Source organism: Lepus europaeus, chromosome 1 (assembly GCF_033115175.1).
Source record: "Lepus europaeus isolate LE1 chromosome 1, mLepTim1.pri, whole genome shotgun sequence".
Classification (NCBI taxonomy): domain Eukaryota; kingdom Metazoa; phylum Chordata; class Mammalia; order Lagomorpha; family Leporidae; genus Lepus; species Lepus europaeus.
In genome coordinates this window covers 10,900,813-10,926,965 of record NC_084827.1, presented here as the reverse complement: position 1 = coordinate 10,926,965, position 26,153 = coordinate 10,900,813, and the positions used below count along the sequence as shown (strand labels likewise).

The window sequence follows — 26,153 nt, the reverse complement described above, 5'->3', positions numbered from 1 at the left end:
TGATGAAAACTCTAAGCAAACTGGGTATGGAAGGAACATTCCTCAATACAATCAAAGCAATATATGAAAAACCCACGGCCAACATCCTATTGAATGGGGAAAAGTTGAAAGCATTTCCTCTGAGATCTGGTACCAGAGAGGGATGCCCACTCTCACCACTGCTATTCAATATAGTTCTGGAAGTTTTAGCCAGAGCTATTAGGCAAGAAAAAGAAATTAAAGGGATACAAATTGGGAAGGAAGAACTCAAACTATCCCTCTTTGCAGATGATATGATTCTTTATTTAGAGGACCCAAAGAACTCTACTAAGAGACTATTGGAACTCATCGAAGAGTTTGGCAAAGGAGCAGGATATAAAATCAATGCACAAAAATCAACAGCCTTTGTATACACAGGCAATGCCGCAGCTGAGGAAGAACTTCTAAGATCAATCCCATTCACAATAGCTACAAAACAATCAAATACCTTGGAATAAACTTAACCAAGGACGTTAAAGATCTCTACGATGAAAACTACAAAACCTTACAGAAAGAAATAGAAGAGGATACCAAAAAATGGAGAAATCTTCCATGCTCATGGATTGGAAGAATCAATATCATCAAAATGTCTATGCTCCCAAAAGCAATTTATACATTCAATGCAATACCAATCAAGATACCAAAGACATTCTTCTCAGATCTGGAAAAAATGATGCTGAAATTCATATGGAGACACAGAAGACCTCGAATAGCCAAAGCAATCTTGTACAACAAAAACAAAGCCGGAGGCATCACAATACCAGATTTCAGGACATACTACAGGGCAGTTGTTATCAAAACAGCATGGTACTGGTAGAGAAACAAATGGATAGACCAATGGAACAGAATAGAAACACCAGAAATCAATCCAAACATCTACAGCCAACTTATATTTGATCAAAGATCCAAAACTAATCCCTGGAATAAAGACAGTCTATTCAATAAATGGTGCTGGGAAAATTGGATTTCCATGTGCAGAAGCTTGAAGCAAGACCCCTACATTTCACCTTACAAAAACAAAAATTCACTCAACATGGATTAAAGACTTAAATCTACGACCCAACACCATCAAATTATTAGAGAGCATTGGAGAAACCCTGCAAGATATAGGTACAGGCAAAGACTTCTTGGAAAAGACCCCAGAAGCACGGGCAGTCAAAACCAAAATTAACATTTGGGATTGCATCAAACTGAGAAGTTTCTGTACTTCAAAAGAAACAGCTAGGAAAGTGAAGAGGCAACCGACAGATGGGAAAAAATATTTGCAAACTATACTACAGATAAAGGGTTGATAACCAGAATCTACAAAGAAATCAAGAAACTCCACAACAACAAAACAAACAACCCACTTAGGAGATGGGCCAAGGACCTCAATAGACATTTTTCGAAAGAGGAAATCCAAATGGCCAACAGACACATGAAAAAATGTTCAAGATCACTAGCAATCAGAAATGCAAATCAAAACCACAATGAGGTTTCACCTCACCCCAGTGAGAATGGCTCACATTCAGAAATCTACCAACAACAGATGCTGGAGAGGATGTGGGGAAAAAGGGACACTAACCCACTGTTGGTGGGAATGCAAACTGGTAAAGCCACTATGGAAGTCAGTCTGGAGATTCCTCAGAAACCTGAACATAACCCTACCAAAAAACCCAGCCATCCCACTCCTTGGAATTTACCCAAAGGAAATTAATTTGGCAAATAAAAAAGCCATCTGTACATTAATGTTTATTGCAGCTCAATTCACAATAGCTAAGACCTGAAACCAACCCAAATGCCCATCAACAGTAGACTGGATAAAGAAATTATGGGACATGTATTCCATAGAATACTATACAGCAGTAAGAAACAATGAAACCCGGTCATTTGCAACAAGATGGAGGAATCTGGAAAACATTATGCTGAGTGAAATAAGCCAGTCCCAAAGAGACAAATATCATTTGTTTTCCCTGATCGATGACAACTGAGCACCAAAGGGGAAACCTGTTAAGTGAAATGGACACTATAAGAAACAATGACCTGATCAGCTCTTGTCCTGACTCTAGATGTACAATGTAATACTTTATCCATTTTAGTATCTGTTGTTGTTGTAGTTGTTGTTCTAGCACTAGTGGTTGAACTCTGTAATTAACACACAATTACTCTTAGGTGTTTAAATTTTAACTGAAAAGTGATCCGTTAAATTTAAGAGTGGAAAAAGAGAGGGAGGAGATGTACAATTTGGGACATGCTCAATCGGACTTGCCCCAAATGGTGGAGTTAGAAATGTGCCAGGAAATTCCAATACAATCCCATCAAGGTGGCATGTACCAATGCCATCTCACTAGTCCAAGTGATCAATTTCAGTTCACAATTGATGGCTCTGATAGGTCTAAGAGTCAAAGGGATCACACAAACAAGACAAGTGTCTGCTAATACTAACTGATAGAATCAAAAAGGGAGAGAAAGATCCAACATGGGAAGTGGGATACATAGCAGACTCATAGAATGGCAGATGTCCTAAACAACACTCTGGCCTCAGAATCAGCCCTTAAGGCATTCGGATCTGGCTCAAGAGCCCATGAGAGTATTGTAGGCATGGAAAGCCAAGATACCATGGAAAAAAAAAAAAGAAGAAGACCTAAATGAAAGATCTCTGTGAGATCCCAGTGGAAAGAACGGGGCCATCAAAGAAGGAGGTACCTTTCTCTGAAGGGAGGAGATAACTTCCACTTTGACTATGACCCTATCGGAATAAGGCCAAAGTCAGCGAACTCTAAAGGCTTCCATAGCCCTGGCAACTCATGACTAGAGCCTAGGGAGATTACTGACACCATGAACAGGAGTGTCAAATTGTTAAGTCAGCAACAGGACTCACTGTGTACTTACATCCCATGTGGGATCTGTCCTTAATGTGTTGTCTAATGTGCAGTGATGCTATAACTAGTACTGAAACAGTATTTTTACACTTTGTGTTTCTGTGTGGGTACAAACTGATGAGATCTTTACTAATTATATACTGAATCAATCTTCTGTATATAAAGAGAATTGGAAATGAAAAAAAAAAACAAACCTGGTGTTAAATTGGAAATGGCATAGAAAATTAATTTTTTTAAAAAAGTATTATGTAGGATCTCTGTCTTTAATGTGCTGTACACTGTTATTTAATGCTATAACTAGTACTCCAACAGTATTTTTTTCATTTTGTGTTGCTATATGGGGGCAAACTGTTGAAATCGTTACCTAATATATACTAAACTGATCTTCTGTATATAAAGAGAATTGAAAATGAATCTTGATGTGAATGGAAGGGGAGAGGGAGCGGGAAAGAGGAGGGTTGTGGGTGGGAGGGAAGTTATGGAAGGGGGAAGCCATTGTAACCCATGGGCTGTACTTTGGAAATTTGTATTCATTAAATAAAAGTTTAATAAATGAAAAAAAAAAAAAAGAGCACTGGTAGCAGGGGTCGGTGCTGTGACACAGTGGGTTAAAGCCCTGGCCTGAGGCTCCGGCATCCCATATGGGCACCGGTTGAAAAAAAAAAAAAAATCCATTGTTTCACGATCAGCAGGGCTGGGAGTCTGCAGTCAGGTGTCAGCACAGGGGTGGGGGTTCCTTCTGAGGTCTGTACGGAGCATGTGCACCACGCCTCCTGCCGCGTTCCTGGTAGTGGCCGGCTGTCTTTGGTGTTCCTTTGCTTATGGAGATGTTACCCAGTCTGCCTCATCTTCACAGGGTGAATTTCCCCTGGTTTTGTCTGTACGACCTCATCTAATTAATTATATGTGCAATAACCCTATGTTCAAAGAAGGCCACATTCTGGGGTCTGGGTGCTAGGACTTCAACATAGGAACTTTGAGGGGACACAATTTTCCTATAGCAAGTGAGAAACTTCAGAGGGGTGTGAGCAGAAGCAGAAGTGACTTTGGAAAGGCAGGTCCCACTGTTATTCTTTCTTGACCTTCCTAATTTCTGTCTCCAACAACTCCCCCATCTGTAGGACTGAGATAGGAATTCCTTCTTCCATGTTTAGAGGAATTTTCTTCCTTGGTGGATCATGGGACTCTTTCCAATGTGATCCTTTAAACAAAGGTCTGATAGGTGTTGTCTCTATTCCACCTCCACACAGGACCCCTGGGGCATGTTGCAAGACTCAGACAACGTGGGTCAGGATTCAACTTTGTGCTCTTCCACTGTGGTAGCCCTTTTACTTCCTTCTCTTCCCAGTGCTAGATGGACAGTACTCAACTGAAGGCCTTTTAAATTTTTGAATTAAGATGATTCTTCCCTTTTACTCAACTTAGAAAATGGAGATTCATGTAGAGAAAAATCGTTCAACTTTTATTGTTTCTTGTGAGCAAAATATTTTCCACAGGACAGAATTGTACAACTGTTAGATCATTGGAAACAAATGTGCAAATCAAATTTTTTTTTATTTGAAAGACAGAGTTACAGAGAGAGATCTTCCATCTGCTAGTTCACTCCCCAAATGGCTTCAATGGCCAAGGCTGGGCCAGGGCAAAGCCAGGAGGCAGGAGTTTCATCTGGGTCTCCCATGTGACTGCAGGGGCTCGAGGGTTTGCACCATCTTCCACTGCTTTCCCAGGTGCACTAGCAAGGAGCTGGATTGTAAATGGTGCAGCTGGGACTCAAACAGACGCCCATATGGAATGCCAGCATTGCAGGTGGTGGCTTAACCTGTGCATTACGATGCTGACCCCTCAAGATCAGATTTTTGTAATCAATAAAAACATATGTGTAAGCAATGGAAATGATAAGAAATTGGTTTTGAAAAATATAATTTTTGAAGAACTCACCTTATGACAGTGACCTATTGCTAACAAATAAAATATCTAATTAAATTATCTGTAATGCTGAATTCTAATAATCTTCTTATTCGCTTTTCAAAGATTTATGTAAAGCAAACCGCCAATGTTATTTTCAGCTTGCCACTTTTCAAAATTCATATAGCTATCTCAATAACACTCAAAGTTGTAAGTATAATAATTCTATGTCTTATGTCACTATGCTTCCTAAATCCTCCTTTTAAAATATATTCTTTTAAAATAGCAGTCTTGGTACAATTTCTTGATACAGAGTTTATTTGTGTGTGTTGTTTTCTCAAGTCACGTAACAGTGGTTTTTGATGGCTGTGGACGAGGGGGATAAGACGGAGTCAATGCGAGTCACCAGTTCCAGTTGTGTTAGAGCTCAGGCCCTTTAAGGACGCAAGCTAGAACTAGTAATAATCCATTCTCCAAACTGGATAAAGGCTACAGAAACACACACTGGATGGAACAAAACAGCGACACAATAGCCGTAAGATCACCAGGGCTTTGCTGACCACTGTGTTAATTACATAGCTCAATTTTAAGACTTTTTCTACACTTAGCCCTCTACGTCTACTCATGGTGGGACAAACGACTTCCTTGTTAATCATGCATGTGTGCATCTCATCGTGGTTGTGTCTGCATTACAAGGCCACTGTCAGCACACTGGCACCTGCCGGCTCTCCCCACTCTTGGTTGTCCTGTTAACTGCTAAAGAATCGAGACTACCAACAGTAGTACCCAGATTAGTGAGATATTTATCTTCATATGCCTTTTAAATATTTTCTAAATCTTTCAATATGGAATGCAGAATACATTGGTCTTTGCATTGTTAGCTAATAATTTCTCGGTTTTTTTTTTTTAGCTAATAATTTCTAAAGAATTATTTCATCAGATCTGAATAGTTTTTGTTAAAGCTTAGCTAAGTTAAAGTCACGGATGCTACACAAAAGTTGGGCATCATTCCATTACCACTTTGAGAACAGTGAAGCCCCTTTCTTGTGCGCATCTTTGGGCACTGTGGGGAGGAAGAATCTGAAGTCAGTATTCATCATTAAATGGATATTCAGGATGATCACGCCACCTGCCAAGACAACCCCCCCAAAAGGAGAAAGTTCATTCCAAAAGTTGCACAGCTGTGAGGGTTACTCACACCCTTCATTATTTCATGGATCACTATCCCACTCCCACCCATTACCCCTCTGTTTCTCACATCTTTCTCCCCCTTTTTCCCCCCAAGCTAGGGCCTTAATCTACAGCCCTGGATAGTACCCTTGGTTGTAGGTGTGAGTGTGGGTGTGAGGTTGGTTACCACATCAACATTTTACTCAGCACAACACCAAAAAAACTAGAGGTGAGTCCCGCCTGTCTTTGTTTTCAAGACGTTGCTCAATTCCATCCTCCCCTGCTCTCTTGACCCTAGCTCCCACCCACTGCAATGAACTAAATAAGCTTAGCTCTTCAAAACTCCTCTTCTGGGTCTGTGTCACACTCTTCTCATCACAGTTTTACTTGCTGCTCTCACTAGACCTCCTGAGTGTGGAAAGTTTTAAAATCTACAAAGGGAACAAGCAGTGAAGTGTCCATTACTAGTGATTGTGATGATGATGAAACTGTGTCTTAAATAACAAAGGTGAAACAGGCTATAAAAGGTCTGGAGTGTGTATCCCTGACATGGTGCTTGTCCAAGATTCAGTTCTTTCCAAGCTACCATGAACTAAAAGTATAAAACAAAAAAGGCTCTCAAATGTAAAAGATCAACTAAATGAAAAACAATAAAGATTCATGACCCAGTATCCCTAAATGATAGTTTGTTGACTCATGCAGCCTAATTTTTGCTTCGTCTTGTTAGTTTTCTAGGTATTTCCTGCACAATAGGTTATTCTCTCCCAGTGTTGCTAGAACTGGTATTAAATAGGTGAAATGTCTGACTGAATCATGCCACAAATGTCTGTGAAAAAAATCAATACAGTGGTGAATTGATTACATCTTGCTATTACATCTTGCCTCTTGCTATTTCATCTTAATTTAATGATATTTATTAAATAGAAACTGGTTGTCTTGAAGAACTATTAAGTCACCTCTAACTATCTGTTAGTTCAGGCAAAATGTTATGAGTTTGTGTTTTCTTTTTGTTCTTGAGGTTGAGTACTACCTTTTGATGTCAATCTTTCCATGGAAAATTCACACTCACAAGTTTTTATTACAGTGGTTCAGATATTCAATATTAGCCCTACCAGAGAACCTTCCACCTTATCAAAAAAGGAGAGCCCAAAGGCTAAGTGTCCAAATCTTCTTAATGAGCATTTTCTAAATGCCACTAAAGTTAAGATTACAAAACAAAGATGACTGTCTAGGTGATGAGAAGAAATGGAAAGATTAATAGAGAATGATAAAAAAGAAAACAATGTGTGCATATGCAGATAAGTGCATGTGTAAAAACTATATTTTTTGTCTTAAAATTGTAATCTTTAGAGAATAAATGGCCACCTAAGTGGGTTAACTGATTGTGGCAACACTCTAAAGAAATATAAGGAATTCTGCTTGTGGGAAGTTAGTTAACAGGTGGAGCTAGAAGCTCTACATCTTATAGGTAGGAAATTTGCAACTGCAGGTTCTTTCTTCCCAATCTGATTCTCTTTCTAGTACATTATAGTGCCTTTCTTCCAGGAACTTTTTCAATTAAAAGATTTTTATATCAACTTGCTCTAATTTATGCATCACTTTGCTTTTGGGGAAGAAATAAATATATTTTGATACTTTTGCTGCTGTTGTTTTAACATATACATCATGAGTTACTTCTCTAACATGTATACATTGCATTAATTGTTTAACATGTACACGAGTTAATGCTCTAACATATGTATGTTATTAGCTAATTCTCTAACATATGCACATCATGAGTTAATTCTCTAATCTATGTTCATGAGCTAATTCTCTAACATACATGCATTATGAATTCTCTGACATATATACATAGTGAGTTAATTCTCTAACATGTGCATATGAGTTAATTCTAAAACATACACATGATTTATATATGTATGTATGTTATGAATTCTCTAAAATATCTATGTAATGATGTAATTCTCTAACATGTATGTAATGAGTTAATTCTCTGATGTATATACATTATGAATTAATTTCCTAATATGTACCTAATGAGTAAATTCTCTAACACATGAACATCATGAGTTAATTCTCAGTCCTTCACATGCCACACTTTAAACTAAGCCATGAAATGGCACAAATCCAGGATTCTCTTAAATAAGTGTAGGCTAACACTTCTCAATCTTTTGGCTAAGATCAAGTATAAATAAAAGTGTGGGGTTGTAGGAATTTTGGGGGCAAGGAGGCTTCAAAGAATTCATGGACAATGCATGTTATCTAATACCATTTTCGCATGAACTTTTTGAATCCCTCATACAATGTACATATCTCACCCAGGCATGTTTAATATTCAGAACATGCAACCCACTATCCTTGAGCTGGTGTTTCCTGTGGACACCTGGGTCAGGATATGTACAAGCCCTATTGGCCACTGGGAAATTTCTGATTAACAATCCCCCAAAACTTACATGAGCAATTCCACATATCGAACATTTTTATTCAAAGCTTCAATGTCCTTCATTTCTTCTTCAGTGAGAGAAAAGTCAAAGATCTGCAACAATCAGGACAAAAGAACATTTTTGAAGGGGGAAGGGTTAAGCTTGGGGTGAGAGTATGGCCAGCAGAGGGCGCCCTCCTCAGGTATAGGAGCATCTCTGCAGGTGCCTGAGAAGGCTGGGGCTGCTGTTGGAGCCCCCAGGGGAAGTAGGGCTTGACATCCTGTTCATCCCTTCATCTCTGAGGTTATCCTGTGAGAACATTTTGTAAGACATTCCAAATGCTCTGTCGAACAGCAGATATTCAGGAACTCTTGAGATTCCAATGTGAAGAATTCTTATTTCTGTGTAAGATGCTCAGCTTTGGATGCATTTGGTGCATCCCCTTAAGCCCCCACTTGCAATGCTGGTGTTCCATATGACTGGCACTTTAAGTTCTAGCTGCTCTATTTCCATTCTGCTCACTGCTAATGCACCTGGGAGAGCAGCAAATATGGCTCAAATGTTTGGGCCTCTGCCACTGGATGGAGTTCCAGACTCCTGGCTTCAGCCTGGCCCAGAGTTGTGGCCATGTGAGGGAGTGGACCAGCTAGCAATGGAATATTCTTGCCCCCCCCCAACCCCCCCCCCACAATTGTCACTCTCTTTCAATTAAATAAAATAAATCTTTTTTTTTTTTTAAATGGTCAGTTTTTATTTTGGACTACTGCCTTATACTTTTAAAAAAAAATTCCTAGCTTCTAAAATTGTGTATTTTTTGAAATTTTGATTTTTTTTATCTTGAAATATGCTCTTACATAGTTTTCAATGTTTTGCCTACCTTTATATTTTAATAGCATTTTCAGTTTTACTTTTTTCTTTATACTTATATACTTTGCACATACTCTGCTCTTTAAATACTTGTGAAGTTTAATTATCTGCGCAGTACCTAACTATGTGGTGTGTGTAAAGAAACGGACACCATGGAAGTACAGACAAGCATGGAATGAAAAATGAGAAATCCGAGCTTCCAGGTGAGTGAGCAAGAACATAGCCATGTGAGTATTCACCTCAACTTGTCAGGGACAGAACCTCTTGTGATTCAATCTCTCTCCATCTCTCCCTCCCTCCCTCCCTCTCTCTGTAACTCAGCCTTTCAGATAAGTTCATTAATTAAAAATGTACTTTGGTAGACGCAGAAGAACATTATTTAAGGGGCTGGTGTTGAAGCAGTGAGTTAACTCACTGCCTTCAATGTTGAAGGGTACCAGTTTATGCCCCTGCTGCTCCATTTATGATATACTTCCCTTTCAATGCACCTGGGAAAGCACTGAATGAAAGTGCTTGAGCCCCTGTACCTAGGTAGGAAGACCTGGATGGAGTTTCTGCTCCTGGCTTTGGCTTGGTGCAAATTTGGCTATTGGGGCCGTTTGGGGATGGGAGCCAGCAGACAGAACACTCTTTCTCTCTCTCACCATGCCCCAGTTTCTCTCTCTCTCTCTCTCTCTCTCTCTCACTGCCTTTCAAGTAAAATAAGTAAATTTTTCTAAAAAAAAAAAAATGGTTCAAAAAAAATCAAATGATTAGGAATTTCATTCAGTTGAAGTCTTCCAAAGATTTTAGAATTGTTCTCTTTATGATCATTCTTCAAAACCCCTTGTGAAATATAGAATATCATGGTGTGCAATTTTGTCAAACATTTTTAAAAAATTAGCAATGAGGGCCGGCACTGTGGCGTAGCATGTAAAGCTGCCACCTGCAGTGCCGCAATCCCACATGGGCACTTGTTCTAGTCTCAGCTGCTCCACTTCCAATCCAGCGCTCTGCTATGGCCTGGGAAAGCAGTAGAAGATGGCCCAAGTCCTTGGGCCCCTTTACCAGCATGGGAGACCTGGAAGAAGTTCCTGGCTCCTGGCTTCGGATGGGCTCAGCTCTGGCTGTTGCTGCCATTTGGGGAGTGAACCAGCAGATGGAAGACCTCTCTTTCTCTTTCTCTTTCTCTGCAATAATTTTCAAATTTGTTTCCAAGTTTTACCAGAGTCATTGAGGAAGGAGATAGTTTATAATGAATGTCGAACCTTACACATTTCTGTTGTGTAGAAATGAGTAGGGAGTGTCCAGAGTCAACAGAGAGGGGGGAAGAAGATTGAAGGGGATTGCTTTACTGCTTGTTATTCATCTCCCAAGTACGGGGAATTATACAAAGATATGGGCAGTGGTATAAAATAAAGCAACGCAGCATTACAGATTGCTTAGTGAGCCACACAGGACATGCTCTGAAAGCAAAGGCAACCAGTGTACCCATATTTTCACATTTCCAAAAGCAGTTCTCTTACCTGAAAGTTCTCTTTGATCCTTTCAGGATTAAAGCTTTTAGGAATGACAACCACCCCTCGCTGAACGTTGAAACGCAAAACAATTTGGGCTGCAGTCTTCTTGTACTTTTTCCCCAGTGAGTTCAGCAGTGTGTCCTTTAACAAAGGCGGGGAAGATGTATTCACCCTTTCAAAAAATCAGGACATAAGTCACATGTAGGCAGAGAGATGACAACCAAGTGTTAACCAAACCCCCTCCTCCTCTGTCTCCTGTCTCCTCTTTATCTGGTGACCCACCGGGACACTGCAGGTCACTTGTAATCAGTTTCTCTAAGTGACAGAATCCCTTGAATGAAGAGTTGCTCTTTGTATGAGAAGATCAAGGAAGAAAGTTTATGAAGATGCCACTTCCAGAGGGTAAGTAATAATAGTGTTCTGAAGAGTCTTTTTTTTTTTTAATATTCTTTATGTGAAAGGCAGAATTACAGAGACAGGGAGAGAGAGAGAGAGAGAGAGAGAGAGAGAGAGAGAGAGAGAGAGATTGTCCATCCACTGGTTCACTCCACAAATGGCAGCAACAGCTGAGGCTGAGTCAGGCCAAAGCCAGGAGCCAGCAGCTTCATCAGATCTCCGATGCGGGTGCAGGAGCCCAGGCACTTGGGTCATTTTCTGCTGCTTTCCAAATCACATTAGCAGGGAGCTGGATGGGAAGTGGAGCAGCTGGAACTCGAACTGGTGCCCATAAGGGACACACCACAATGCCAGCCTCCTCTGATGAGTCTTACAGAGAGAACTGGATCAGAAGTCCACATAGGGAAAGGCAGAAAGACTAAAGTGGAAGAAACAGAGCCCCAAGTTTTGGAATTATCTTAGAGTAGAAAAATTTCTACTTAACTTTGTGGAACACCTCACATTGAAGAGCCACCATGCTATACACAGAACAAAAGATTCAAATATTTCAGAACCTAACCATAAAAACTCTGTCAAATAATAATTGAAATAACATTTATTTGGCCTTTCATATGTACCAGGCACTGATAGATAATTTTACACTCGTAATGAATTCTAACAACACTTCAGGGAGAAGCATATTAAAAGCTCTATTGTATATAAGTACATAATGATTTTAAGAGATTACTTTCTTAACCAGTTAAGTGCCGAGTTTTCAATTTCTATTTCAATGAAATATTTATTTCATAGTTGCCAGAAGTAGTATATTTATGGTTCAATTCAAGTATTTATGTGTCCTATAAATAGGACAATGGGACATAATGGATTAAGATCAAACAGTCAAACAGGGTCATTCCAATTAAGTATTCACAACAGCCTCACTACACCGAATGAACTATTTTCTGAAGAGATGTGACACAAACTAATGCCGAACTACTTACCACATTGGATTCCTAGAAGTTCCCAAAGGGCTATATGCAACAATGACGATGTCATGTTGTTGGCAAAATTTTAGGAGTTTTGGCTGAGTGAAGTAAGGGTGGCACTCAACCTACGTAGTTGTATTGGAGAACAAAGCACAAATTTAGTTTCTTGTAGTCAAATGCATTTCACATAGTTAAAAAAAAAAACTCTTCAACAAAATCCACATTAATAACATAACCACCTCCATACTATATGCTACAGTTTGTATCTAGGTCTTTTTCTTAATGGGATAAGTTCATCTCTCTTTCTTCTATTAAGGTTTTCTATATTATGAATGCTTTAAAATTTATTCATTCTCCTAATTTTTAATGTTGTTTTCATCCTCTTTCCTCTTAATAAGCCATGCTTTGATAAACACACACTAAATCTATCTAAGCATCCTGAGATTCTTTAATCAAAATAGATTCCTAGAAATGGAATCCTCTGAACATTGTTAAGGCTCTTAATATATATTGCCACACTGATTTCCAGTCAGACCGAGTTAATTTATATTCTCTGGTGCCTCATCACTTGCTTATGCAGAGCATTATAATATGTACAGCATATGTAAATGTACAACAGACACTTTGCTAATATGAAATACAGAATCACACTTAAATTTGCATTTCTCTAATATGGTGAGTTGAACATTTTTCACATATGAAGCTCCCTCAAAAATGTCCTGGAAAATGGAATTAAAAGAGGAGGTTATTTTGGTGCACACATATACAAGAGATCTGGAAATCCATGCACAATTTTTTTTTTGCTTTAAAGGTAATTATCTTTTTCTTATTTTTTTAATTTATTAAATATAAATTTCCAAAGTACAGTTTATGGATTACATTGGCTTCCCCCCCCATACTTCCCTCCCACTTGCACCCCTCCCATCTCTCACTCCCTCTCCCATTCCATTCACATCAAGATTCATTTTCAATTATCTTTATATACAGAAGATCAATTCAGTATATATTAAGTAAAGATTGCATCAGTTTGCACCCATACAGAAACACAAAGTGTAAAAATACTGTTTCAGTACTAGTTATAGCATTACTTCACATTGGACAACACATTAAAGACAGATCCCACATGAAACGTAAGTACACAGTGACTCCTGTTGTTGACTTAACAATTTGACACTCGTTTATGGCATCAGTAATCTCCCTAGGCTCTAGTCATGAGTTGCCAAGGCTATGGAAGCCTTTTGAGTTCGCCGACTTCGATCTTATTCCAACAGGGTCATAGTCAAAGTGGAAGTTCTCTCCTCCCTTCAGAGAAAGGTACCTCCTTCTTTGATGGCCCCGTTCTTTCCACTGGGATCTCACTCACAGAGATCTTTCATTTAGGTCTTCTTCTTTTTTTTTTTTTCCCATGGTATCTTGGCTTTCCATGCCTACAATACTCTCATGGGCTCTTCAGCCAGATCCAAATGCCTTAAGGGCAGATTCTGAGGCCAGAGCTTGCACAATTTTTTAATAATATGCATTTTTTCATGAATTTCTGCAGTATCCTCATATTGACCAGTTCTGCAAGCTCTGTCTTTGTGAATTTGTGTTCAATTCTTTTACACACTTTTCTGTTGAATCTTAATTTTTTTTACTTATGTTTCACTGATATTTACTATATTTTTAATTCATAAAGAGGTGAACAACTTTTATATTTCTAGGAGTGTTATTATTATTTATTTTTCTTTGCTCCTTAATTGTTACTAGATGTTTATATTATTAAAATTTTAATAATAGTTAAACAATATTTAAATAATAATAATTTAAAGTTGTCTTTGTGATTTTTCCATGGTTTTTTGTTTCTACCCATTTTCCAGAAAACTAAAGCTCTCTTCTTGTATTTACGGGTGATTTTTGTCATCCTTAACTACTGACCAGAGGGATATTAACTTTCTAGTATGAGGCAAAGATCTACATTTGTTTCTACATGCAGTCATTTTTCTCACACTATTTACTAAAAAAAAAAAAAATTTTAGAAGTACGGATTAGGCTTCTGTCATTTATGACGACTTCAGGGAAACTATCTCAACCTTTAGCATACCCTAGATATCAAAGCTATAATAATGTGACCCTTGAATCTGGATGTATTCAATGTGTATTTGCTGAATGAATTAAATTGTCACTTTATTTTTCAAAAAAAAAAAAAGAAAGAAAAGAAAATCATCCCTTTGCCCTTAATTTGTGTTACTTTACGTTACATTACATTTTTATTATACTTGGTCCTATTTCTAAGGTATTTGTTAACGTCCATTTATTAGTACAATGTTTCCTGCACTGGCTTCACATTATTTTAAATACTCTGTACTATGTCTCCACATTGAAAGGTCTTATTCTACCTCATTCTTTTCTTTTTCTTTTTTTTTTTAGTTATTTTTCTATGGATTTGAGCTTCAAATCTTTTTTTAAAAAAAAAAACTTATACTTTGGAAATTTACATTTATTAAATAAAACTTTTGGATTATAGCGGCTTTTTTCCCCCATAACTTCCCTCCCACCCGCAACCATCCCATCTCCTGCTCCCTCTCCCATCCCATTCTTCATCAATATTCATTTTCAATTATCTTTATATACAGAAGTTCAACTTAGTATATGCTAAATAAAGATTGCAACAATTTGTGCCCACTCAAATACACAAGGATAAAGTACTGTTTGAGTACTAGTTATACCGTTAATTCACATAGTAAAACACATTAAGGATAGAAATCCTACATGGTGAGTAGGAGCACAGTGATTCCCGTTGTTGATTTAACAATTCACACTCTTATTATGACCTCAGTAATCACCTGAGGCTCTTGTCATGAGCTGCCAAGGCTATAGAAGCCTCTTAAGTTCACAAACTCTGACCTTATTTAGACAAGGCCATAATCAAAGTGGAAATTCTCTCCTCCCTTCAGAGAAAGGTACCTCCTTCTTTGATGGTCTGCTCTTTTCACTGGGATCTCACTCAGAGACCTTTCATTTAGGTCATGGGCTTTTTAGCCAGATCCGAATGCCTTAAGGGCTGATTCTGAGGCCAGAGTGCTGTTTAGGACATCTGCCATTCTATGAGTCCACTGTGTATCCTGCTTCCCATGTTGGATCATTCTCTCCTTTTTAATTCTATCATTTAGTATTAGTAGACACTTGTTTATGTGATCCCTTTGACACTTAATCCTATCTTTATGATCAATTATGAACTGAAACTGATCACTTTGACTAGTGAGATGGCATTGGTATATGCCACCCTGATGGTATTAGATTGGAATCCCCTGGCATGTTTCTAACTCTACCATTAGGGGTAAGTCCGATTGAGCATGTGCCGAACTGTACATCTCCTCCCTCTCTTATTCCCACTCTTATATTTAACAGGGATCATTTTTCAGTTAAATTTAAACACCTAAGAATAATTGTGTGTTAATTAAAGAGTTCAACCAATGGTATTAAGTAGAACAAAAAAAATACTAGAAGGAATAAAATAGTAAGTTGTTCCTTGACAATCAGGACAAGGGCTGATCAAGTCATTGTTTCTCATGGTGTTAGTTTCACTTCTACAGGTTTCCTTTTAGGTGCTCAGTTAGCTGTCATGGATCAGGGAGAACATATGATATTTGTCCCTTTGGGACTGGCTTATTTCACTCAGCATGATGTTTTCCAGATTCCAGCATGATGTTTTCAAGGTTCTTCCATTTTGTTGCAAATGACCAGATTTCATTTTTTTTACTGCTGTATAATATTCCATAGAGTACATATCCCATAATTTCTTTATCCAGTCTACTGTTGATGGGCATTTAGGTTGATTCCTTGTCTTAGCTTTTGTGAATTGAGCTGAATAAACATTGAGGTGCAGTTAGCTCTTTTATTTGCCAATTTAATTTCCTTTGGGTAAGTTCCAAGGCGTGGGATGCTAAGTCATGTGGTAAGGTTATAGTCAGGTTTCTGAGGAATCTCCAAACTGTCTTCCATGCTGGCTTTACCAGTTCCCATTCCCACAAACAGTGGATTAGCATACCTTTTTCCCCACATCCTCGCCAGCATCTGTTATTAGTTTATTTCTGTATGTAAGCCATTCTAATCGAGGTGAGGTGAAACCTCATTGTGCTTTTGATTTGCATTTCCCTGATGGCTAGTGATCCTGAACATTTTTTCATGTGTCTGTTGGCCATTTGGATTTCCTCTTTTGAAAAATGACTATTTAGGTCCTTGGCCCATTTCTTGCATTTCTTCTGTCTCACTGTCTTCATAATCTTGTATTGGAGTATCATGTTCTTTTGGGAGTGTCATGTTTTCTTCCTTGTTCTTGTTTCCTCAGTTGTTGTGTTTGTTGTTTGGCATTTGTGGAGATATGCGTTGGTTTCTTCTTTTTTTTCCCCTTCCGCTGTGGTGGCTTTTCTTGTTGTACTATGACTCTGTAGATAAGTGGACTGTCTACTTTCAGTGAATCTCTAGAGGCTTGTGGTGGATGTGGCCAGAGAGCTCTGTTCAGTTCTTCAGGAATAAGGGTGTGCCTAAGGTGACACACCCAGGTTTGGCGTGGTAAATCTTTTTTGTTTTAATCAGAAGGGAAGTAATTATGCTCAGCTGAGCTCTTCTCCTCAATGGTGATCAGTGCCTGAGCACTAGCCCCAGTGGGTATAATGTTCGCCTGCTCTGTCCCAAGGACCACACAAAGGATCTGTGCAGTCCTCAGTGTAAGCTCAGATTCCTCTGCAATGTCTCTCACCGGGTAGCCAGTGCCTCCCAAACTTATGGCAATTCCCACTGAGATTACCCATGTCTCAGCCACACCGTGAGTTCTCCCACACACTCTCAGTTTTTTTTTTCCACAGTCCCAGTTCATAAGCTCCACACATTCACTAGGTCTTAGTCTCCTGTTATTACTCCCCACCAGAATCAGGTTTTTCTGATTGGCTGATTGCCAGACACAGCTCCGAGCTGGTGTAGCTGTTACTTATGTTCAAAATGGTGCCTCCTCTGTAGGCTCCTATGCCTTTGTAAGGTGATTGGAGAGATAGAATCGTGTCCGTACCTTCCCTTTTATTTCTTCTCTCCTCTAGTTAGGCTGGTGTACTTTGCCCCACTTTCCCTCTAGGCTCTTCCTGCTGCTTTTCCACCAGTGTCTTGGGCTACTGCAGTTTTGTCTCACCTCTCTTTCCAGCACTGGTGTGGAGGCTCTCGGCAGCTGGGGTCCCCAGCTGTGGGCACCCATGCCTTCCACGTAGATCCACCATGTCCTCCTAATTACAGAAGAGTTTCCTCTGCCGGTTTTTTCCCTAACTCTTCCCTGATACTACACTATCTCCACTTTTATTAAACTATCTTTTCCTGGACTATCAGTAAGCTCCCTCCCTATTCCGCCACCTTGGAACCCTCTCTCCCAAAGCTTTTTAAATTGAGCAAAGTCAGAAGGTGTCCCCAGGGTCCTGTGATGAGGTTGCTATGGAGCCATCACAAGACTTCCCAACTCCTGGTCCAGGCCTCGCTCTCTTAGTAAACGCTGTCCTAGGTCCCCTCCACCCGCGGTGGAAACTGAAGCTGTACCTGGTTGCAGACGGGCTTGTGCTTCAGTCCTGGTTTGTTCAGGAGGAGCTCCAGCTGCCTGCGGTTAAAGTTGGACACCCCGAGGGATTTCACCAGGCCAGCATCTTTGCAAGCTTCCAAAGCCTGTAAGAGACAACATGTCAAGAAAGAGGCCTCACAGAAAGCCAAATTAAATGTTTAGGGGTGGGCATTTGGCAGAGCAATACAACAACCAAGTTGCCACGTGGAATACACTTTTCAATAAGATGAAAAATAAAAATTAATAAATGCTTATGAGGGTTAAAAAGTAAAAGACCTTAGGCATCTCAACAGGCATTCTGTCAGGAAAAAGAGGGGGTGGGGTGGGGAAAGGCAGGAATTCCATGACTGCATGAGTCTGAGAAAAACTATATACTGGGGATGGCACTATGGCATAGAGAGTAAAGCCACTGTCTGAAGTGCCAGGATCCCCTATGGGCACCAGTTCAAGTCTCGGTTGCTCCACTTCTGATGCAGCTCCCTGCTGATGTACCTAGGAAAGCAACAGAAGATGGGCCAAGTCCTTGGGCCCCTGTACCCATATAGGAGACCTGGAAGAAGCTCCTGGCTCCTGGCTTTGGATCATCCCAGCTCTGGCCACTGTAGCCATTCAGGAAGTAAAACAGCAAATGGAAGACATTCATTCTCTCTCACTCTCTCGCTCTCACTCTCTCGCTCTCACTCTCTCGCTCTCTCACTCTTTCTCTGCTTCTGACTCTCTGTAACTCTGCCTTTCAATAATAAAAATAAATAAATAAATAAATCTTTAAAAAATAAAGAAAAACTACATACCATATCTACACATTGTATTTGTGCAGCATATACATTATATATTATATATTAGCATACATTAATAAAATCATATTTCCTGAAATTTGTTGAGGTTTCTTTATGGCATAGGAATATTCATTTTTATAAATGTTTTAGTGTATATGAAAAGCATATACTCACCTATTTTTGGATGCAAAACTATCTTTTTCTCTCCTCTCTTATACAAATGAGTATGTATGTACAGCATATACAATATATATAAAATCAAGCCTAACTTTACTTTTCTCAGTATGTGAAAGGAATATGTCATAAATTTACCATTATAATGCTGGATTTATCAATAGCTTCCTGCTGTCCATACTTTTACACAAATTATAAATTTTATTTAGGCAGAGAGACAGAGCCCTAATCCACTAGTTCAAATCCTAGATGCCTACAAGTGTCAGGGATGAGCCAGGGCCACAACCACAATCTGGCAATGCTATCCAGGTCTCCCAGTTGAACCCAATTACTTGAGTCATCATCATTGCTTCCCAGGGTCAGCACTAGTAGAAAGCTGGAATAAGAAACCAGAGCTAGCAATTTTTTAGAGAGTTTTTATTTAAAAATATAAATTTCATAGGTACAGCTTTTGGAATATAGCAGTTCTTCCCCCCATACCCACCCTCCCACCCCCAAACTGCAGCTCTACTCACTACGCCTCAGTGTCAGCCCTGACTTTCAAATAAATAAGTAAATCTTTTAAAAAAAAAAGAAAATATTATCTTTTTACAACCAGTAACTGAAAATAAAACAAAATAGATACTAATTTCATTGTATGTGACTAGTTCTTTCTGTCTGGAAGTTTTAATTTTTATTTTCATTTAAATGTATAATATATTGAGTTAGGACTGATACACAATAAACTACATATATTTGAAGTGTAATTCTGGTGAATTTTAACATATATACATATCAGTCAAATCATCAGTGCAGTCAAGATAATGAACACTTCTGGTGGAATGCTGATAAATATTTAACAATTCACTCTTCAGGGGAAAAAGGTCCCAATTTGTAATTTGATAATTTCTACAATATGACCACTCACATCAGGCTGGCTGCACTCAGACTATCAAGACATCACCAAATTATAAGTTATAAAGGGATTTACACAATCAGTTCTTGCAAGGTGATATGAGTCAGCTTCAGTACCCCTGGAAGATTCTCCCTCTCCCACTGAATTGCCTTCACAATTCTGCTGAAAATAAACTGACCACACATATGCATATGTATGACCATATATGTGGCTTCTCTACTCTGTTCCATTGATTTAGATATCCATCTATGCCCTACTATGACATGATCATGATTTCTATAGTTGTATAGCACTTCTCAAAATTAGTTTAAGTCCTCCAAATTTCTCCCTCATTCTTTCAGAACTGTTTTGACAATTACAAGCTATTTGCATTTCTATATAAATTTTAGAAATAACTTTTCCATTTCCATTGAGGTTTTGACTAGGATATTTTTTTAAGATTTATTTATTTATTTGAAAGCCAGAGTTACACAGAGAGAGGAGAAGCAGAGAGAGAAAGAGAGAGAGAGAGAGAGAGAGAGACAGAGAGAGGTCTTCCATCCAATGGTTCACTCCCCAGTTGGCCACAATGGCTGGAGCTGCGCTGATCTGAAGCCAGGAACCAGGAGCTTCTTCCGGGTCTCCCACATGGGTGCTGGGGCTCAAGTCCTTCTTCTACTGCTTTTCCAGGCCACAGCAGAGAGCTGGATCATAAGTGGAGCAGCCAAGTCTCAAACTGGCACCCATATGGAATGCCAGCACTTCAGGCCAGGGTGTTAACCTACTGCGCCACAGTGCCAGCCCCTTGACTAGGATTATATTGAATCTACAGATAAATTTAGCAAGACTGATTAGGCCAACTATATCAAGGGATGTGGTGTATCTCTTCTTTCATTTACACCTTTGGCTTATCTCACTAACATGTTATAGTTTTTATTAAATAAGTCTTAGACAAACTATTATATGATCTACAAATATTATTCATTTAAAATTCAGTTTCAAATTATGTTGCTAACATTTAGGTGATATAGAAAAACAGGTTTTATTTCCTTTATTTGCTAACTGGTTGCTTACAGGTATGCTTATTAGTTTCCAAATATCTGGTGATTTTTCAGACATGGCTTTGTTAATAATTTCAAGTTTAATTCCAATAGTATAAGGCAGCATATTTTGCATAATTAGAAAAATTTAGAACTCATTGAAATTTGCTTTATGGCTCAGGAAATGGCCTGTCTCATTAAATGTTCCATGTACATTTGAAAAATAGCATTCTCTTTGTTTTGATAAAATGTTCTATAAATATCAATTAGATAAGAAATATTGATAATGTTTCAATCTCCCATATGCTACAGCAGTACTATATACTTACTGTCTCATTTACTGGGAGACAAATTTTGAAATCTCATAGCTGTAAATTATTCTTTTTATCTGTCAGTTCTCTTATTTTATGCTTCATGAAATTTGAATCTCTGTTATTATGTTCCTAGATGTTTAGGTTTGACTCCTCTATCATCATAAAATAACTCTTTACAAAATAACCCTCTTGGGGCCGGCACTTTGGTGTAGCAGGTTAAGCCTCTGCCTGGGACACCAACATCCCATATGGGCACTGGTTGGAGACCCAACTGCTCCACTTCCAATCTAGCTCTCTTCTAGAGAGTGCCTGCGAAAGCAACAGAAGATGGCCCAAGTGCTTGGGCCCCTGCACCCACAGGGGAGACCCAGAAGATCCTGGCTCCTGGCTTCAGCCTGGCTCAGGCCTGGCCAATGCAGCCATTTGAGGAGCAAACCAGCGTAGGGAAGATTATTTTCTCTCTATCTCCCTGTCTCTCCTCCTCTCTGTAACTCTGCCTTTCAAATACATAAAAAATAAATCTTAAAACAAAAGAAAACTTCTTTCTCCTTGGAAATACCTTATGCTCTGAAGTATTCTTAACATTAAATGTCACTCCAGTGTTAGTTTACTACCCTTTTTCTATCCTTTTAAGAAAACATTTTGCTCTTAACCTATTTTGAGTTTTTAAAAGGGTTTATTGTGTATTAATATATACTGGGTTATGGCTTCTATCCATTCTTACAACCTCTGCCTTTTAATTGGATTTAGACATTTACATATTCTCTGATTATTGGTATCACTGAGCTTAAATTTATATTTCCCATCTCCTATCTCCTGGGGATACTGCTACCTTATCAGGTAGTTCCTTCCAGGCAAACCTATCAGCAACAATGGGGCCAGAAGTGAGCACATGGTCTTTTGGGTGCAGAACCCAGCACCTGAAAACCCATTCCAAGCTTCTTTACACAGATGGGTCAAGTTCCCAACCATTACCCACAGGGGGAAGTTGATAAGAGATATTCATCACAGTGTGACTGCCCAGGCTCTGGAGTGTGGAATGGGAGTGACTGGGAAACAAATGACTAAGGCCAGTTAGTGACTTGTGTTTTTCTCAGCTTCCCAAATGGCTGGATGCCACTGCTGCTCTGATCTGATTTCTGAAGACTTCTCACCATGAGGCCTCAGTTTGTACCTGTGTTTGGAGCAGGCAGTACTTGCCCCTGGGCTATGGCAGGGGAGAAGAAAGTGGAGAAAGAGCTTCAGTAGCTCCTCTCCCATACTTATGACTAATGTCCTGTACTGCTCCTTGGGTTGCCTCCTATTCCAGGTCAAAGCTGCAAAACTACCTCACAAACTTCCAAACATCCCTCCCCACTGTGAATCTATAAGTTTCTCCTTGTTTTCCCACAGTTTCCACTCTGATCTTGGAGAGGAGTCAACAGTTGGCTCAAAATTGGATCCAGAATTATCCCAAGTCATTCATACATCCTCTTGTTTTAAGTTGGTTTACTGGACATCTTACTATTGGCTTTTTAAAATTCAATTTTTTTAATTTATCCTGTTCAAATATTTTAATTACTGTTATTTAGAAAATATTTTCTATACTTTCTTCTTCCTTCCACACCTTCCCCTTCCTTTTCCTTAAATTTTTTCTATTCCAATAAAACAAAATCAAGAATTATTCAGCACCTACACATAGAGATCTCATGTGTCTGTATATATTGTTAGAACTGTCTGCTCTGTTACTCTAAATCTGACAAATCAATCAGATCACTGTTTAAAATAAGTTCTTTTAAAATAAAAGCCCACCTGAACTTACCTCCCATGTGGCACACAAATTTGTCTTGTGGTATATCCACTTGCCATTCTCATCTCTGGGATAGACTTCATCTCCAGGCTACAAAACAACAACAAGTGTAATTCACTTCATTTATGTCCAAACTAAAATCACAGTATTTGAGGGGACAGTGTTGATGCACAGCAGATTAAGTTCCCACTTGCAATACTGGCATCCCATTCCAGTGTGCCAGTGCAAGTCCTGGCTACCCTGCTTCCAATCCCGCACTCCTGCTAATGTGCCTGGGAAGGCAGTGGTGGATAAGCACAAGTGCTTGAGCCCCTGCAACCCATGTGGAAAACCAGGATAGTTTCTGCATCCTGGTTTCAGACTGCCTCCTACCAGACATTACTTCCAATAGGAAAGTTAACTCTCAGATAAAAGATCTCTGTCTCTACCTCCCTCTGTCACTCTGCTTTTCAAATATATACAGAAAGAAATATTTTTTAAAAAATATTTATTTAAAAAAAAAACCATAGAGAGAGAGAGAGAAAGGATTAGAAGGCCTTTTTAGTGAGATACTAGCAGAAAACTTCCAGGGTTTGGAGAAGGAAAGAGACATCCAGGTATAGGAGGTACATAGAACCCCCAGTAATATAACCAAAAGAGATCCTCACCAAGAAACATTGTAATCAAACTCACCACAGTGAAACATAAAGAAAAGATTCTAAAATATGCAAGAGAGAAATGTCAGATTACTCTCAGAGGATCTCCAATTAGACTCACAGCAGACTTCTCAGCAGAAACCCTACAGGCTAGGAGGGAATGGTGAGAAATAGCCCAGGCACTAAGAGAGAAAAACTGCCAGCCCAGAATATTATATCCTGCAAAGCTCTCATTTGTGAATGAAGGTTAAATAAAGACCTTTCATAGCAAACAGAAATTGAAAGAATTTGTCACCACTTGTCCAGCCCTGCAAAAGATGCTTAAAGATGTGTTACACACGGAAACACAGAAACACGGCCACCAATACGAAAGAAGGTAAAGGAAGAAAACCTCCCAGTATAAGATCACAGGAAGTTTAAAGCATATATTAGAAATATCTTTGGGAAAATGGCAAGTATTTCTGGTTTTGGCTTGTTACACCACAAATCTCACCCCAAGAAATCTTTTTAAAAATAAATAAAATCATGGAATCTGAGGGGATAATATACCAATATACCTTGCTCTAGGGAAAATAGTTCAAGTTTATTTGCTTATATGTTTGTATAATCTCTAATAAACATAATTTATATACATATATATATCTGTTACTCTGTCTTTCAAATAAATAAATAAATATTTTAAAAAATAAACAAGAGAGTGGTTGAGAATTAGGACTTTCAGTCTTCATCCTCTGAGGGCCAATCCTTGAAGAAGTTGAAGACAGCTAATTTCTTTTTCTTATTAAAACCCAAAGTTACTCTCTAAGGGTGAGAAGAAATTCTTTGGCTAAGAAAGGTATCACCAAAGACGGAAATGCTTCTTAAGTTTAAGGGAGCTACATAGCATGTGGCTCTCCATTCTCTTTCCCTTCCTGGACCTGCCGGAGTTCAGCATCTTATTTTCTACGCAAGGTCAAATTCCTCCAGTTTTTTGGAGACCATCTCTCAGATTAGACTAACTATGGTGTGAAGCATTCTCTTTCAGATCTCTCCTTTTCTTATGTATCTAAAAAAGAGACCTATCACTTTGAAGGAGAAATGTTCTATTCTCTACCTTTTCAACTCAGTCCCATATCTTGCTAGTGAATGCTGATTATATACCATAATTTTTCTGAGTTCTGAGGACATTATGGTTGACAAGACAACCAAGACTTGTTTTCTAATGAGGATTACATTCTGGTATGCATAGCATAATAACAAGCAAGATAAGCAAGAAGCTAAAAAAGTGACCTATGTTAGACAGAATGACTTGCAGAGGATGATTTTTGATATGATTTTAAGAGGCTCCCTAAGAAGATGATAATTGAGTTGTATTCTGAAAGGTGAGATAAAACTAGCTATTGGAAAATTTAGGGGGAAGAACATTCTAGACAGAGGGAGATGCAAGTGCAAATGACTACAAGTAATGGACTTGGCATAAATAAAGCATCAAACACAGTAAGACTGTGCCTAAATGGGTATGATAGTAAGTAAAATAAAAGAGAAAGGCAAGGGCTGGATCATGGAATCTGTGGTCTATTGTTAACACTTTGCACTTAACTCTAAAGCAATGGGAAGTCTTTGCATAATTTTCAGCAGAGAAGTGTCTTACTGGGTTCCTGCTTTAAAAAGATCATTATGGATATTTTATGCAGGACGCATTTAGGGGAGTGTTGTGGGTTGAAATGTGTTCCTCCAGAATATGTTCAAATTGTAGTCACTAGTACCGGGGAAAATGATCTTGTTTGGAAATAGAGTCTTGGGCTGTTTTGGGTTGCTATAACAGAATACCTGGTGCTGAGTGGTTTATAAAGGAAAGAGATTTATTTCACTCATGATTCTGGTGGTTTGAAAACTAAACATTATTGGATCAGCATCGAGATTGGGCTCCGTGGCTGCATCCCCACACAGTGAAGCAGAAGGGAAGTGGGAGAATGCAGAGACAGAGAGATGTTGGGGGGGTGCCAGGCTTTATAACAACTTGCTCCCTTTGTAACCAATCCAGTCCATGACACATAACCTACTCCCATGAGACAGGCATTAATCTCTTCTGGAGGATTTGCCACAATAAGCCAAACTCCCAACACTGTTACACTAGGAACCCAGTGTCCAGCGCACAGATGTTGGGGGACAAACCATATCTAAACCTTAACAAGCTCTTTGCATATGATTTAGTTACAATGGGGTCATTAGCTGGGCCTGTTACAAAGGTGAGCCCCAAATAACCTCTGTGTTTTATTTCTTCACTACATGTTGCGACCCATTAATTTAGAAGTCAGCCTGAATTCAAACTTTATACATATAACTATTTGAAGAATTATCCAAACAAGTAGATGATTAGTCATTTAGAACCTGAAAACTTCAGCCAGCATCTGATGACAGGACCTTCTGGTTATGCTCTCAGCTACCATGGTCCTTCGGAGCTCCCATCCAGGCACTCTCCACCACGCCACTATACAACATAACTTCCAAAGGGATGGTCTCTCCCTAATCCCCCTCTCTCAAGAAGTTCTTTCACCCTTCTCCCCTGCCAGATGGTTGCTCTCTTGCCATGCTAGGTCTCTGAACAGTCTCATTCTATGAGGGACATTGTTTCTCATGCAACCCTGTGCTGGTGTTGCCAAATAAAGCTTATGTGTTACTGCTTCGCTTGTCATTTCTTTTCCTTTGATCAGTGCCCAAATATTTTCAGCCTCCAACAGGGCTCTAATATAATATGACTGTGTCCTTAACCAAAAAAAAAAAGGAGGGTGGATGAGAAATTTGACACCAAGAAAGAAATGCATACAAGAAGAATCAGATAAAAATAAAGGCAGAGGTCAGAGATTACATCCATAAGCCAAGGAATGTCAAA

The 26,153-nt window shown here is 39.0% G+C and overlaps 1 protein-coding gene across 1 annotated transcript in view; it reads right to left on the bottom strand.

The window, feature by feature from the left end:
* Nucleotides 1-4,320: 4,320 nt before the first annotated feature.
* AKR1D1 (aldo-keto reductase family 1 member D1) overlaps nt 4,321-26,153 on the bottom strand; it is a 38,959-nt gene continuing 17,126 nt past the window's right edge. Inside the window, exons 4-9 of the mRNA XM_062194397.1 lie at nt 22,659-22,736; nt 17,661-17,783; nt 12,120-12,229; nt 10,750-10,915; nt 8,408-8,490; nt 4,321-5,913 (exon numbers count right to left, since the gene is read on the bottom strand). Of these exons, the coding sequence (XP_062050381.1) occupies nt 5,871-5,913; nt 8,408-8,490; nt 10,750-10,915; nt 12,120-12,229; nt 17,661-17,783; nt 22,659-22,736 (603 nt within the window). The 3' untranslated portion in view covers nt 4,321-5,870. The remainder of the gene's footprint in view (nt 5,914-8,407; nt 8,491-10,749; nt 10,916-12,119; nt 12,230-17,660; nt 17,784-22,658; nt 22,737-26,153) is intronic.